The sequence below is a fragment of the Lolium perenne genome, chromosome 5 (assembly GCF_019359855.2).
Source record: "Lolium perenne isolate Kyuss_39 chromosome 5, Kyuss_2.0, whole genome shotgun sequence".
NCBI lineage: Eukaryota > Viridiplantae > Streptophyta > Magnoliopsida > Poales > Poaceae > Lolium > Lolium perenne.
In genome coordinates, this window is record NC_067248.2 from 208,509,892 (window position 1) to 208,523,261 (window position 13,370).

At 44.8% G+C, this 13,370-nt stretch overlaps 2 protein-coding genes and 1 long non-coding RNA gene across 4 annotated transcripts; 2 read left to right on the forward strand and 1 right to left on the reverse strand.

Moving 5' to 3' along the window:
• Positions 1 to 416: 416 nt before the first annotated feature.
• Positions 417 to 1,173, reverse strand: LOC127301779 (uncharacterized). The gene is made up of 3 exons (XR_007852452.2): positions 966 to 1,173; positions 689 to 866; positions 417 to 600 (listed from the first exon to the last, which is right to left on the reverse strand). It is a non-coding gene; the product is annotated as an uncharacterized lncRNA (long non-coding RNA).
• Positions 1,174 to 3,667: 2,494 nt separating this feature from the next.
• Positions 3,668 to 7,458, forward strand: LOC127301782 (uncharacterized). Of its 2 annotated transcripts, XM_051332054.2 has the most exons (11): positions 3,675 to 4,025; positions 4,120 to 4,207; positions 4,847 to 4,996; positions 5,126 to 5,257; positions 5,545 to 5,689; positions 5,778 to 5,816; positions 5,905 to 5,979; positions 6,304 to 6,363; positions 6,483 to 6,547; positions 6,718 to 6,808; positions 6,878 to 7,458. In XM_051332054.2, the coding sequence occupies exons 1-11, from the start codon at positions 3,788 to 3,790 to the stop codon at positions 6,947 to 6,949; spliced, it is 1,155 nt and encodes a 384-aa protein (XP_051188014.1). In that variant the 5' UTR covers positions 3,675 to 3,787; the 3' UTR covers positions 6,950 to 7,458. The 2 variants fall into 2 exon arrangements, 1 of the variants encoding a protein (XP_051188014.1); XR_007852458.2 differs by lacking the exon at positions 6,483 to 6,547 and having other exon boundaries at positions 3,668 to 4,025.
• Positions 7,459 to 7,594: 136 nt separating this feature from the next.
• LOC127301781 (PHD finger protein PERSISTENT TAPETAL CELL 1) lies at positions 7,595 to 10,428 on the forward strand. Its single transcript, XM_051332053.2, has 3 exons — positions 7,595 to 8,298; positions 8,391 to 8,682; positions 8,806 to 10,428. The coding sequence occupies exons 1-3, from the start codon at positions 7,995 to 7,997 to the stop codon at positions 10,229 to 10,231; spliced, it is 2,022 nt and encodes a 673-aa protein (XP_051188013.1). The 5' UTR covers positions 7,595 to 7,994; the 3' UTR covers positions 10,232 to 10,428.
• The last annotated feature ends 2,942 nt before the right edge of the window (positions 10,429 to 13,370 follow it).

Sequence of the window (13,370 nt, forward strand, 5' to 3'; positions counted from 1 at the left end):
CACTTCGCCGCCATCAACCTTCAACGTGCTTCTTGGCTCCTACTGGTTCGATAAACCTTGGTTTCTTTCTGAGGGAAAACTTGCTACTGTACGCATCACACCTTCCTCTTGGGGTTCCCAACGGACGTGTGTTAATTGCACGCATCACCCCCACACCCAGATGCACCATATCTGACCCCATAGATCTCGTGCCCTACTCCAAACTACCGGCAGTCCGCCGAGACACCTAAACCTAACCCTATATACAACTCCGGCGCCTCCCCTTCGCCATCTCCGGCCGGCAGCGACGCCGGAGAGGGCTCGGGTTCGGCCCGGTCTCACTTGGGGGACTCTCAAGGAGGAGGAGGGGGAGAGGAGAGCGGTGGGAGAGGAGAGCGCTCAGGGTGGAAGGCTAGCTCCCGCAGCCTGAGACTTTGTAGTTTATAATCAATGAAATTATAGAGTTGTCTACCAGGTGAACCAGGTGTACTTTTTGTGTCAACTCAATTGAGCATAGAACAATGTGCATCCAACAACTAATAAATGTTTAGTTCCTTGATTAACTTGGTTGGTGGATGTGAACTCATTCTCATCTTGCATGCTTTCATCCTGCATCAAAACCTACAACACAGTTAAGAGGTAAAATAATTATAATCAACAGTATGTCCCAAGTAATCACAAAAGAAATTACATATAATATATACTTCACCTTCATATCAATGAAGAGATGTCAGAAGACCTGCACAATTAAGGATCTAATTCTGCCTCCTCAAGCTCCGCATCGATGCATAGCAAAGCCCTGATAATGAAAGCTACAATGAACCTCTCAAATGCATAGATTGATTTCCTTCATATATTCTCTGAATTGATCCTTCCATTGTGTTTCCCTGTGATATGGATTAACGCTGAGTTTTTATTTTTTGAAGAAGGGCAAAAGGAAAATGAAGTTCTGAAAATCAAGTTACATAATAAGTAATAAATCTTACAGGTTTCAGTTTTGTAGCTCGTAAACAAAACCCTGAAGTAGAGATCAAATATTGTATGAACTTGAATTCTCGGGAAAAAAACAGACATTAAATTTGGCTACCTCCACATTCACTTCCGTGTAAGGATAAGTAAATCGATAGATACATGAGAAGAGAGAGAGAGATCACAGCTAGCTGCCGCAGCTGCGGCAGCGGCAATGCCTGTCTACCACCGCCATGGAACCTGCAGAAACCGTTGACAAAAACATCACAACCACCCAGTTAGGGAACACAAAAGCCACCATCTGCATCACACCTCTGCACCCCCCACCGTGCACGCTGAACGGAGGACATCAAGCAGGACATCGAGGACCTCAACCGGCACGGGCGCCCCACCGGATCCATCCTCTCCATCCGTGCCGGGTCCTCCCAGTCCCATCCCCGTCTAGCAGCACGGACCAAATCTCCAAGCGGCCGCCGTCTTGAACTCGCGGTTGCCATCATGAACGGCACCTCCTCGCAGGAGAACACGATGCTGATGACCTGTTGACCGGGTCGTGGTGGAGCCGCACATTTTGTTGTCGAGAGGATGGGTAGAGGCGTGGGGGATTTGGTAGAACGCCGCTGGCCGCACTCATCCGCAGAAACACCGCTCGGATACTTTCCCTACTGGCCCCTGCCTCTCCGGCCTGAGCTCCTCCTCCTCCACCTAGTCAACCTCCGCCACGCCTTCCCGTCGACGGCGCTCGAGCGCCTCTAGCGAGAATCTTGGGCCTCTACAAAGCAGAGATGAGATGAAGGACAGTGCGGGCGACATATGAGAGGGTGGAGGAGATGGACCCCAATCAGCGGCGGGGAATAGGAAAGAGGACACCTAAGCTCTACCACCGCTGAAAAGAGGACACGTTTTGCAAAGGGTAAAAATCGTAGCACATCACCAAAACAGGATTCCACCGATGCAATCACCGGAAAGAAATCGGTAGCCGGTAACACACGTTTAGAAAAAAGGAAAGCTGGGATCAACCAAAATAACATAGCTGTAACAAATTGACACACGCGTCACGAGCTGATTCAAGAAACGAAGGGATAAATAGCTCATCTACAGTGTCTAAATCAATGTAGAATGCACTAAATTGATTGTCTTTTATATAGGGTATAAAACCATTTATAATCTATATAATTATCAATTTAGTCAATTGATAGAACTTACTCTAGAAACTTATTTCAAAGATATTTGATAGGCTTATAAACTTTGGTTCCCTCTAACAAGAAATATAGTTATATATTTGAATGATTGCATTCTTATATAAGCACAAGGTCATGAACAATATGTTTTATTTCTTTTTTTTACTTTCTTAGATTAAAAGGAAAAGCCATTTATATATGTATACAAGCAAATTAAAAATATAATATAATACAACATAAAATATTTGCAACTGAGAACAAATACTTACAAGAACTTTTTTGTAATATAATATTTTCAACATAATTACATGCTTGATTTTCCTAGAATAAAAATAGCATAATATAGTTTTAAACCTTGTAATATAATTTTGTGTCCACAAAAAGAATTTATATTTAGTGATAGTTTGATTTTTGTAGAAGTAAAAATGTTTTGTATAAACAGAAACAATTGATAATATGCCAGATCCATATATAAGCATGCCTTTCGATGTGAGGCTTAGCTCCTTAGCTTGAAATATCTTGGCATTCCTATTTGTTACTGAATAATTTTTAATAAAGAATAGAAGCATGTTGAAGACCACTTGACTGAAAACTTGCATTTTAAACAGGGAAAACTTGCATATTAAATAGGGAAGATGCTCTCATATGGGAAGCACCTCTCTTATCAAATTCTTTTTTTAACTAGTTTGCCAATTTTTCTTATGTTTCTTCTTTGAAATACCCAAAGGAATAAGGAAAAGATTCCGAATTTTATAAATCATGTCTTTGGCAAAGGGACCACCACAAAAAGAAATATTGGCTAACTTGATGGAATATCATTTGACGTCCCAAAAAGCGGGGTAGTTTAGGCATTGAAGACTTGACAAATGACTATTTAAGATTCTCAATGAAAAAAGATGTGTGGCATGAGCTACTACATAGTCCCTTTGTTCTGAAATAGTCTACATTCTAGTGTTAAAATTTGTTATAAAATAATCTACATTTTAACTTTTAGTGAACAACAACACTGAAAACGAAGTGATTTTGCTCTCTTTATTGGACATTGTTATTTTCAGTGTAGTTTGAATTGGTAACTAGTACTAATAAAACCCATAACACTAATTTATCTCATTTTTCTAGAATGTAGAGTAAATTAGAATGAGAGAGTATTATAATAAATAAAGCCCACAAGGTTTAACACGAAAACATTCAACCATACTCTAGGGACACCGACGAATTTTTTTCTTTTTTGTGAACAAGGTACATAAGCTCAGGAATACATACATACACTCTCCTTATAAAGGCAGGTAGACCCTCATATGAGCACCTTCGAGATGGTGAATATAACAAATTAATCCCGTTATTGCAGAAACTTAGCTAAGAAGTTTTAAACGCGACGCTTGCGAGAACAGGTTCCTGTCAAAGGACAAATACTCCTAAAATGATGCGATTCAGAACAAAGTAAACAAACCCTAAAAAGAATTTTATGGTAGACAACAAAACGCAGAAACAATGCGGGGAAAGAAGGAAACTGGGAAAAATCCACACAAATTTTCCCGTATGACCGCAATTTATTGCCCGTGTTCTGCTCCACAAAACCTCGTTGCGGCTCTGGAGTCTGGATCATCCACGGACCGGCCACCGCGCCGTCCGCCCGCCGGCGATAGCATCTGCCGACAATGGCCACCGCCGCAACCGCCAAAATCCTTCCGTTCCTCACCACCACCACTTTCCAATCCTCGCTTCGCTGCCGACACGCAGCACGGCGGGTCCCAACCTCGCCGCTCCACGCCGAACGCCGCGCTCCCGCGGTCGCGTCCTCTGCTCGCCTCGGCGGAACCCGCAGGACTCAGGCTGCCCAGCCCGTCCTTCCACCCCGCGTGGCCGCTTCGTACTCCACGGCGACCGCGGCGGAAGGTACCGTACTATGCGCGTGTAATCAAATTGGGGTCTGTGGTGCGAACTTGATTTGTACTCTCGTAATTGTTGGTTCACTGGTATGCTTTTGAAGATATGTCTGACCCGGAGCTGAGGCTGGTGCTCGAGCTCGCCACCGACGAGGAGCTGCTGGAATTTGAGGAGATACTCTACGGTACCAGGTCTGGTCGATTGCTGTTTGTTTCGATGCTGTTTACCACTGAGACAACTGGATTGGGTGGTTTGGATAATAGTGATGGGTTTCATGAGATGGAGTTTAATTTGTTAGGTTGGATTTTGGATAAGAAGCGTTGATATGTGATCTGTTGAAATTGATACTAGTTGTTTACTTGTTTTGGACTTTTTGGTTCTTACCGATGGTTACTCTTACCCCATTGGGACAGTAAGCTCGATGTCACAATTAGCAAATATATCTAGTTGCTTGTAGATTTTGTGCAGGATTACAAAAATAGTAGTAGCACTAAGCAATTCATGCATTTAACCTATGAGCCAGAGAGGATAAGACCTGTGAATTTATGCAGGACAGAGGTTCAACTAGATCACAGTATTTATTTGGAAATAAGTAATACTACTTTCCTTTTTTGTTTCTCCTTCCATATATTGAGTTTTGAAACCATCGGTTTGTTCTCTTGAGTTCTATTTATTGTGATCACGGATTCAATTAGATCTAATCACCTTCATGAGTTTCCACCATAGGACTGCCATGAAAAGTTGTGGAGCAATATCTACTTCTCATACTGTTCCAATGTTTCACAATGTCAGCACAATAAACTTTGACTTTATGCTTCCTTATTTTGTAGTTATCTCAGCCCAGTGATAAAATCAATCGCAAAAAGGCCGAACTCTGTTTCTGTTGTTGCTCTGGATGATATCGAGGAGAGAGATGTTTTCATCTCAAAATTAGAGTCCAGGTTCTTCTATCTTGCTGCAGATGCCCGCTCAATTATAAGGTCAGTGCAGTAGTTACTCCTCTCTCGAATAGAAATGTTGTCCTGATAGATTCGTTACCATGTGTAGTCAATCTGACATAGTTCTCCACCTCTTTTGATGTTCTGCACCTGTACTATCGTTCTTCACAGGGGCTGGAGACCATCATACAGGAATGTCTTACTTCAAGTAAGAAACGAACTTGGTGTCCAATGCTCCAGTAAATTATGTACTGCGGACCTGGAGGCAGAAATATTTCTACATCTCCTGGATGAATATTCAAGGTATTTACATTTATGGGAAAGTATAAGGATGCCCATACAAAATTTGCATGGGATGTATGCAAATGGCCTTAAGTTATGTAACCGGACATATATATTCTGCCATATATTATTACCATATATACTGTTAGTCAACATAGGGTCATCACGTACTAATGTCATTCCTTACCTGCCAATTTCCCCTGTGTATGAACACTTCTAAGACCTATTCTCTCATACAAGTCTGATATTCTACTCTCTTTGCTACACTACTGGTCTTAAATGTAACCTTTTTAGATCTCTCCATTTAGCCGCCAGAAGGGATCACTCTCATTTCCATGGGATAAACAGAGATCTCCCAAAGAAAAACCCAGATTTGAAGTAAATAACTGGAAGGTGCTTACTGATGCTGCTTGGAGGATTGGGTCAAAGGGACTAGAAAGTACATTCTTGAAGGTATTTGCAACAATTGTTTATTATTTTCTTTTCTCCTTGTGATCCTTCAGTTGTTTGGCTAATTTCAATTATTTCTTTCTTATGGAAGGGTGGGAGTGCATTGACAGTGAAAACAATCTATGAATCGGTACGAAATATAGTCTATTGTTAACAGATCTAATTCAATTACTTCTCACAGCATCGTTGTTTATTGATGTTACTTACCATTATGGTAGTTAGCCAAGAGACTGTCTGGAAAGCTGCTCATGGAGACAGCTAATTATGAGATAAAGAAAGAACTTGTTAAGCAGGTATACCTATTTTAATTGATTCTGTTTGATTCGGTGCTCCTGAATTTTATGGGTTCATCAACAGAGCAATAGATATAAACTCATATCTGTGTTTCCCCTAGTATAAGCTCTTTTTTTTCTTTACCCATCTGCAAAATGTATTGGAAAATTAAGCTTGACATTTTAGACTAATCGTATTTTTTAGACTAATCGTATTTGCATGTTGCCAGCAATATTCATAACTGTCGTGTATTCTCGAAATATTCACAACTCAGCTCAAAAAATAAAATTCACAACTGTGGTAATTGAATATTCTTCATAAGTAATGAAAACTGCAATTCCCAGGGTGGCCGATTAGCTGCTGTTAACCTTGAATCTAGAGTTGGCTTGCTTGCAGCTGAACAGGTAATACTGTATTTTCCTATCATCTACTTTCACACATTACTGCTATTGTACCCATGTTTTTGTTGAAGATAGGACATTTATATGTCAGGATTGAATAATCCTCTTTTGACTATATGTAGGGTTTGGCTCGTGCAGCTTCTAGATATGTTGGTCTTAGGAGTTTCATGACTTTACTCGGACCAATGTATGTTTATCCTAATACTTCATAGTATATTTTTATGAATCTTTTCTGGCTGTCAATAACTATCTTACACCATGATTTAATCAAATTTAGATTGCCCTCTGCGCATGGAATATTTGTGTTGTTCTGTGGATTGTAGAGTCTAACTCTTTATACACTTAAATTTTACACAGAATGTGGGGCACACTCTTGGCTGATATTGTGATTCAGATGCTCGGGACCGATTATGCTAGGATCGTGCAGGCAATCTATGCGTTTGCTCAGGTGAGGTTCATTTTATCTCATTATTTGGTCTCAGTAGCTGGATTGGTTCATATGTCGCCTTCCCTGCAGATTCGGCTCACTCGGTCGTGTTACATGGAGTCTCGTGAAGAATGTCAAGAGAACATCATTGGACAAACCTAAGTGAGCTTCTGACATTGTGCATCATTACTGCTCCATAGTGTACATTATTGATCATGCAGATCAAAATCTGGTGCACCACTCCACGATAACCCCTTGAGCTCTTGGTAGTGCATAGATAACAGAGCAATTGGTAGATAGCAAGGACAGAAAAGAAGTACATCAGCGCTTCACGCCTTTCAATTTGCAGAAGGCTCGTGGCTGCTTCATATGTGAGAATATGGTGTATATCTTAGGAAAAATTACAGTGTCAAGATTAAAATGGTACAGCGGTACTACTTAACAAATAGCTCACGGTGGCCAATTGGGCCACCTACTCTGTGAAGGCGGTAGTTGTGGATGAATATACATCCGCTTCACACTTCCACGGGGTGCCGAAGTTATAGACCATGCGTTCCATTCTGTTCTAGCTAAACAATTGTAAAATAGCGGTTCCCTGATCTTAAACTACTGCACCCTACCATTCAGTTAGGCAAGGCATACTTCGTTGAGCTTACTTCATGCTTATACCATTCATCTGTATCTTATAGATATCCTCGCACCGCATTTGCATATGGCACCCTGCTTGTTTCCTATATCAAAGTAGTGTGTTCATGAATCAATTATTTTGCGCTTGTGACATTCATCAGTGTATGTATCTGAATCTGATAATGCTTGTTTAAGTCCTGGTTTAATTAAGGGCAGAAGTTCTGCAATATTTGCATTCACATCATGCCATCATCAATTGCAGTGATGATTTTGACGATTGTAGTATGGGTGTGCATGTTCATCGCTGGTAGTAAACGAGAGAAGAAAACGCGAGGTGTTGTGTGTAAAGTTTGAGTAGAATGTTTGTGAAGGAGCAGCATGTCTAGTCTAGAAGGATGCATGGTCCATTTGTTTATGGAGCTCATCTCCCACCAGACCGCCGAAGCTTTCTAAATCCCGGGCACTTACCGCGTGAGATGAAGCCGAAGGAACCGCTGCCGCTACTAGATGATCTCGATCCGCACCATAAAGTGCGGCGAGGTCCAGCCCACGCCACCGTCCGTCCTCTAGGCACACTGACATGGCGAAGACGATGGTGATCAGCCTGGGTGGCTCGCGGCGGAGGAAGCGTGGCGAGGTGCTGTTCCGGTTCGACTCCTTCTGCCAGCCCGGCTACCCGGCGCAGCTCGCCGGCGCGTTCCGTGACAACGTCAGGACGCTGCTCGGGCTGGCGCACCTGGAGGCCGCCGCCCCGGGCGAGACCAGGTGCTGGTCGTTCCAGCTCGAGCTGCACCGCCACCCGCCCACCGTCGTCAGGCTCTTCGTCGTCGAGGAGGAGGTCGCCGCCTCGCCGCACCGCCAGTGCCACCTCTGCCGTGTTGTCGGTACACGCTTCGCATTAACCATACCGCACGCACGAGCGCGATCAAAGTCTGATCGACGTTGACGTAATCACGGGAGGTCGTGTACGTCGCAGGTTGGGGTCGGCACCTGATATGCAGCAAGAGATTCCACTTTGTGCTGCCGAAGAGGGAGTCCTCGGTGGAAACCGATGGCCTGTGCTACGGGGTCAGCGGCCACGGCGGCGGCACCGAGAAGGCGTCGAAGGGGACGGCGACCTCCAGGGGCCACTTACTGCACGGCATCGTGCACCTCAACGGCTACGGCCACCTCGTCGGCATCCATGGCTTCGAGGGCGGCTCCGACTTCGTCTCCGGCCACCAGATCATGGACCTCTGGGACCGCATATGCTCAGCCTTGCACGTAAGGTACATATATGCATTTCTGACGTTGCAATCGCAAACTTACACTGTGCCACGTACGGCTTGTATATATGCTGCATGAGCGATGATGAGTTCTCACTTCACTTGTGTGTTGTGTGTTGCAAGCAGGAAGGTGAGCCTTGTCGACACGGCGAGGAAAGGGCACATGGTACTGAGGCTTCTCCACGGCGTGGCCTACGGCGACACATGGTTCGGGCGGTGGGGCTACCGGTACGGCCGGCCGAGCTACGGCGTGGCGCTACAGGCGTACCAGCAGTCCCTCCACGCGCTCCAGTCCGTCCCGCTCTGCGTGCTCCTGCCGCACCTCAGCTGCTTCACCCAGGACCTCCCCATGCTGGTCACCAAGTACCAGGCCATCAGCGGCCACAAGCTGCTCAACCTCGGCGACCTCCTCCGCTTCATGCTCGACCTGCGCACGCGCCTCCCCGCCACCTCCGTCACGGCCATGGACTACCGCGGCATCATGTCCGACGCGTCCTGCCGCTGGTCCGCCAAGCGCGTCGACATGGCGGCCCGCGCCGTCGTCGACGCGCTCCGCCGCTCCTCCTCCGACGCGCGCTGGGTCACGCGGCAGGAGGTGCGCGACGCCGCGCGCGCCTACATCGGCGACACGGGCCTCCTCGACTTCGTCCTCAAGTCCCTCGGCAACCACATCGTCGGCAACTACGTGGTGCGCCGCGCCATGAACCCCGTCACCAAGGTGCTCGAGTACTGCCTTGAGGACGTGTCCAGCGTGCTGCCGGCGGCCGCGCCGGGCGCCGGCGTGGCTACTCCGGGCCAGGGCAAGATGAGGGTGCGGTTCCACCTCACCAGGGCGCAGCTCATGAGGGACCTCGTGCACCTGTACCGACACGTGCTCAAGGAGCCCAGCCAGGCGCTCACCACCGGCGCCTTCGGCGCGATCCCGGTGGCGGTGAGGATGGTCCTGGACATCAAGCACTTCGTCAAGGACTACCACGAAGGGATCATGGCCGCGACCAGCAACGGCGGAATCGGACATGTCTACGTCAGCCTGTGCTGCACCTTGGTCGTCAGGAACGGGGGCCCGGAGCTGGTTCCGCCGTACGAGACGGTCACCGTGCCGGCGCATGCCACCGTGGGGGAGCTCAAGTGGGAGGTGCAGAGGCTGTTCAGGGACATGTACCTCGCTCTCAGGACATTCACGGCAGAGTCCGTCCTGGGGATCGGCGCCGGCCAGGATGCCAGCGCCGTGCTCGGCCTGATCGGCGTCGGGAGCACCGTCGTGGTTGAAGGGGTGGTCGACGAGGAGCAGCAGCAGCAGGCCGAGGACGGTGACCTGAAAAAGGAAGCGCCGGCCATCTGCGAGGGGAGCGGCGATGTCGGAGAGAGGGTCGTCGACTGCGTGTGTGGCGCGGACGACGACGACGGCGAGCGCATGGCCTGCTGCGACATCTGCGAGGCGTGGCAGCACACGCGCTGCGCCGGGGTCGCGGACGCAGAGGACGTCCCGCACGTCTTCCTCTGCAGCCGGTGCGACAACGACGTGGTCTCCTTCCCGGCCTTGAGCTGCTAGAAACGGCTCCATCCAAGCATGCCCAGTACACCACAATTGTTGCTAGTACCACCTCACCAATGATGTTGCTGCTAATCTGCATGTATTCCTATTAACTGTTCATATTGCTTTTTTTTTGCGAATACATTTTTTTCCTGGCGTTACGAAATTGTAATGAGTTTTATCGCACTAACTCATCAATCGTAATAACGGTGAATGTGACGTCTATGCTCGAGATGAACACCATGCTATGTTTAATAGCAACTGGAAATTAACTTAATTCTCAATTCCTGGACCATGGCATTGGATCGTGATATATAGTAGCACGAGTTGCAACATGGAGGCCCTGATTGTTTCGTGATTCGTGGTTGAAACTCGGTAAAATGCCCTAAAATGTTAGATTGCTTCGCTATTCATTTTATTGTAGATTGCAACTTAGGTTCGATGACACCACCTATTAGCTTAATTCTCATCAAGTGATATGATTCCATCCCACTGATATATAATTAATAGAATTAATAATTTCCAACAAGCAGAAAATTTATTTTGTATCCCTCCGGTCGGATTTAATTGACGCGGAGGGAGGCACACCCGTGCATGTCATTAGCACATGGATAAGTCAATTAATTAGGTTCAGAGATAGTAACTATTAGATGTGGCTCTGTATAGTTATTTGGTTGTGGGCAAGGCTAATTTTCTATTCGTTATTTGGGTATTCCGATTCATTATCGGAGACTTACAATTGTGGAATGGAAATTAGTGGAATAAAGATTACAAAAACGCCCCAGTAGTTGGAAAGATAAATTGTTATCCCTGGGTGGAAGATTGGTACTCATTAATTCGGTACTAACAAACATGGTACTGTATATGTTATTATTCTTCATTCTACCGAAAGGAATTCTGCATAAACTCGATCATTATCGATCCAGATTCTTTTGGCAAGGGGACAACAAGAGAAATAAATATCGACTGGTTAAATGGAGTATAGTTTGTAGTCCCAAAGATCAAGGAGGGCTTGGAGTTCATGATCTGGAGGTCAAGAATTCAGCTCTACTGGGTAAATGGTTGTTTAAGCTACTTACGGAGGATGGGATTTGGCAAACTATTCTTCGGAGAAAGTATATTAACTTGAAGACATTATCCCAAGTGGTTTGGAAACCTGGGGATTCACACTTCTGGGCTGGTCTTATGGCGACAAAAAATGTCTTTTTTCGACATGGGACTGTCTCGATTAAGAACGGAGCACATATACGGTTCTGGGAAGATGCATCCTTAAGTGAACTGTATCCCGCTTTGTATAGAATTGCTCGTCGCCAAGGTGATACCATTGCAACTGTAATGGATGCTTCACCTCCGAATGTGACGTTCAGATGGGTTTTACTTAGACAAAGACTAGCGGCATGGAATACCCTAATTCAGCGGCTCGGAGATATTCATTTATCGCCGGAACCAGATGAATTTAGATGGAATCTTCATGTAGATGGTACTTTTTCTGTAAAATCCTTATACAATGCGATCCTTCTTTCTGATTTACCAGTTGATAATAATAAGAAGATTTGGAAGATGAAGATACCATTAAAAATTAATTTTTTTTGATGGTATCTTCGTCGTGGGGTTATTCTCATCAAAGACAATCTTGTTAAGCGGAATTGGCACGGAAGTACATGGTGTGTTTTTTGCCATCATGATGAAACCATTAAACATTTATTCTTCCAGTGCCAGTTTGCGAGATCTATATGGTCAGTCATCCAAGTAGCATCTACCCTGTATCCTCCGACTAGTGTCGCCAATGTCTTTGGCAATTGGCTTCATGGTATCGATTCAAGGTTTAAGTTGCTTCTTAGGGTGGGGGCGCCTGCAGTTATCTGGGCGCTTTGGCTATGTAGAAATGACAAGATCTTTAATGACAAAAATTGCTCTTTATTGAAGGTCATCTACAGATGTACATGTATTTCCGTTCGTGGTTACCTCTTCAGCGAGTGGAGAACCAAGATCTATTTACGGAGGTCTGTACACGGTTGGAGGATACGGCGAGGGATACTTTTTCCCTACATGGGTGACAGCATAGTCTACGGATAGTAGCTCCACCTACACCTTAGGCGTCATATGATTCATCGTTCCGATATGTATCTCGCCTAGTTTTCTTTACGTATCTTTTTTCACTTGAGACAACAAACGGCTGCATCCTGATTATGCAGAGGCTAGATGTAATTGCTTCTTTAAATAATAAAGCATCCTTTATCGAAAAAATATGTGTTTCTGTTGTTCCTTCGGGCAATGGGTGGTTTGCAAGGAACAGGGCTACATCTATTTGCTCTTCTTTTTCTTCGTGAGGCTCGTGTTTTGTTTTACATGTGTGAAGCTGGTGTTGCCCACGAGGAGTTGGGCATTTTCACATAGTTTGTTTTTTCTTTCCAGGGTTGTTGGCTTTTGTGTGTAGGGTTTATTTAATGTTTTTTAAACGTGTATCCCTTTTGGGCTAGTTTCCTTTTTAGTTTGTGTGAACCTTAAGTAGGTATGCATTTACGTAGGTAGTTTTTATGTATTGTTTCTTCATAGAAATTGTATACCTCAATTCTTTTGATAGTTTTATTTCATAATTGAAACTATAAAAAATATAGTTGCAACCTTGCTTACAACCGAAAATATCTTTGTTGCAACCTCAATTGCAGCTGAAAAAATCAGTTGCAACAACACCTACAACTAACAAAAAGTTATTTGCAAAGGCGGTTGCAATTGAAAAATCTCAGTTGCAACCCTAGTTGCATATAGAAAAAAAATCTCTATTACAACTAGGCTTAAACATGAAAAAATCAGTTATCCACAAACTACTAGAAAATTTCTGTTCCAACCCTATTTGCAACTAGAATAAAACTCAGTTACAGTACAGTTAAACTGGAAGTAATCTCGCTTACAATTGGAAACTCTCTAGTTTTTTTTAGAAGTGTCTTTCATGTCCTTTGTTGGGCGTGTCAAGACCAAAAATGAAGTTACACCATGTCAAGCATTAAGTGGCCATGAACTGAAATAGTCCAGTAACCAAAGTAGAAAAGAAGCTGAGGTGAGATAGCTCGACCCAATACATTTTTGAATGTCAATGGGCAGGAAAATTTCCTTGGATTTTTATTAAATACTATTATTATTTCCTTTAATTTTAGAA

Coding starts and splice junctions, on each gene's coding strand:
- LOC127301782 (XM_051332054.2), top strand. CDS start 3,788: ATGGCCACCGCCGCAACCGCCAAAATCCTTCCGTTCCTCACCACCACC. Junction 5,817..5,904: donor TGAAAACAATCTATGAATCG/GTACGAAATATA, acceptor CCATTATGGTAG/TTAGCCAAGAGACTGTCTGG. Junction 6,548..6,717: donor ATGACTTTACTCGGACCAAT/GTATGTTTATCC, acceptor AATTTTACACAG/AATGTGGGGCACACTCTTGG.
- LOC127301781 (XM_051332053.2), top strand. CDS start 7,995: ATGGCGAAGACGATGGTGATCAGCCTGGGTGGCTCGCGGCGGAGGAAG. Junction 8,299..8,390: donor CCACCTCTGCCGTGTTGTCG/GTACACGCTTCG, acceptor TGTACGTCGCAG/GTTGGGGTCGGCACCTGATA. Junction 8,683..8,805: donor TGCTCAGCCTTGCACGTAAG/GTACATATATGC, acceptor TGTTGCAAGCAG/GAAGGTGAGCCTTGTCGACA.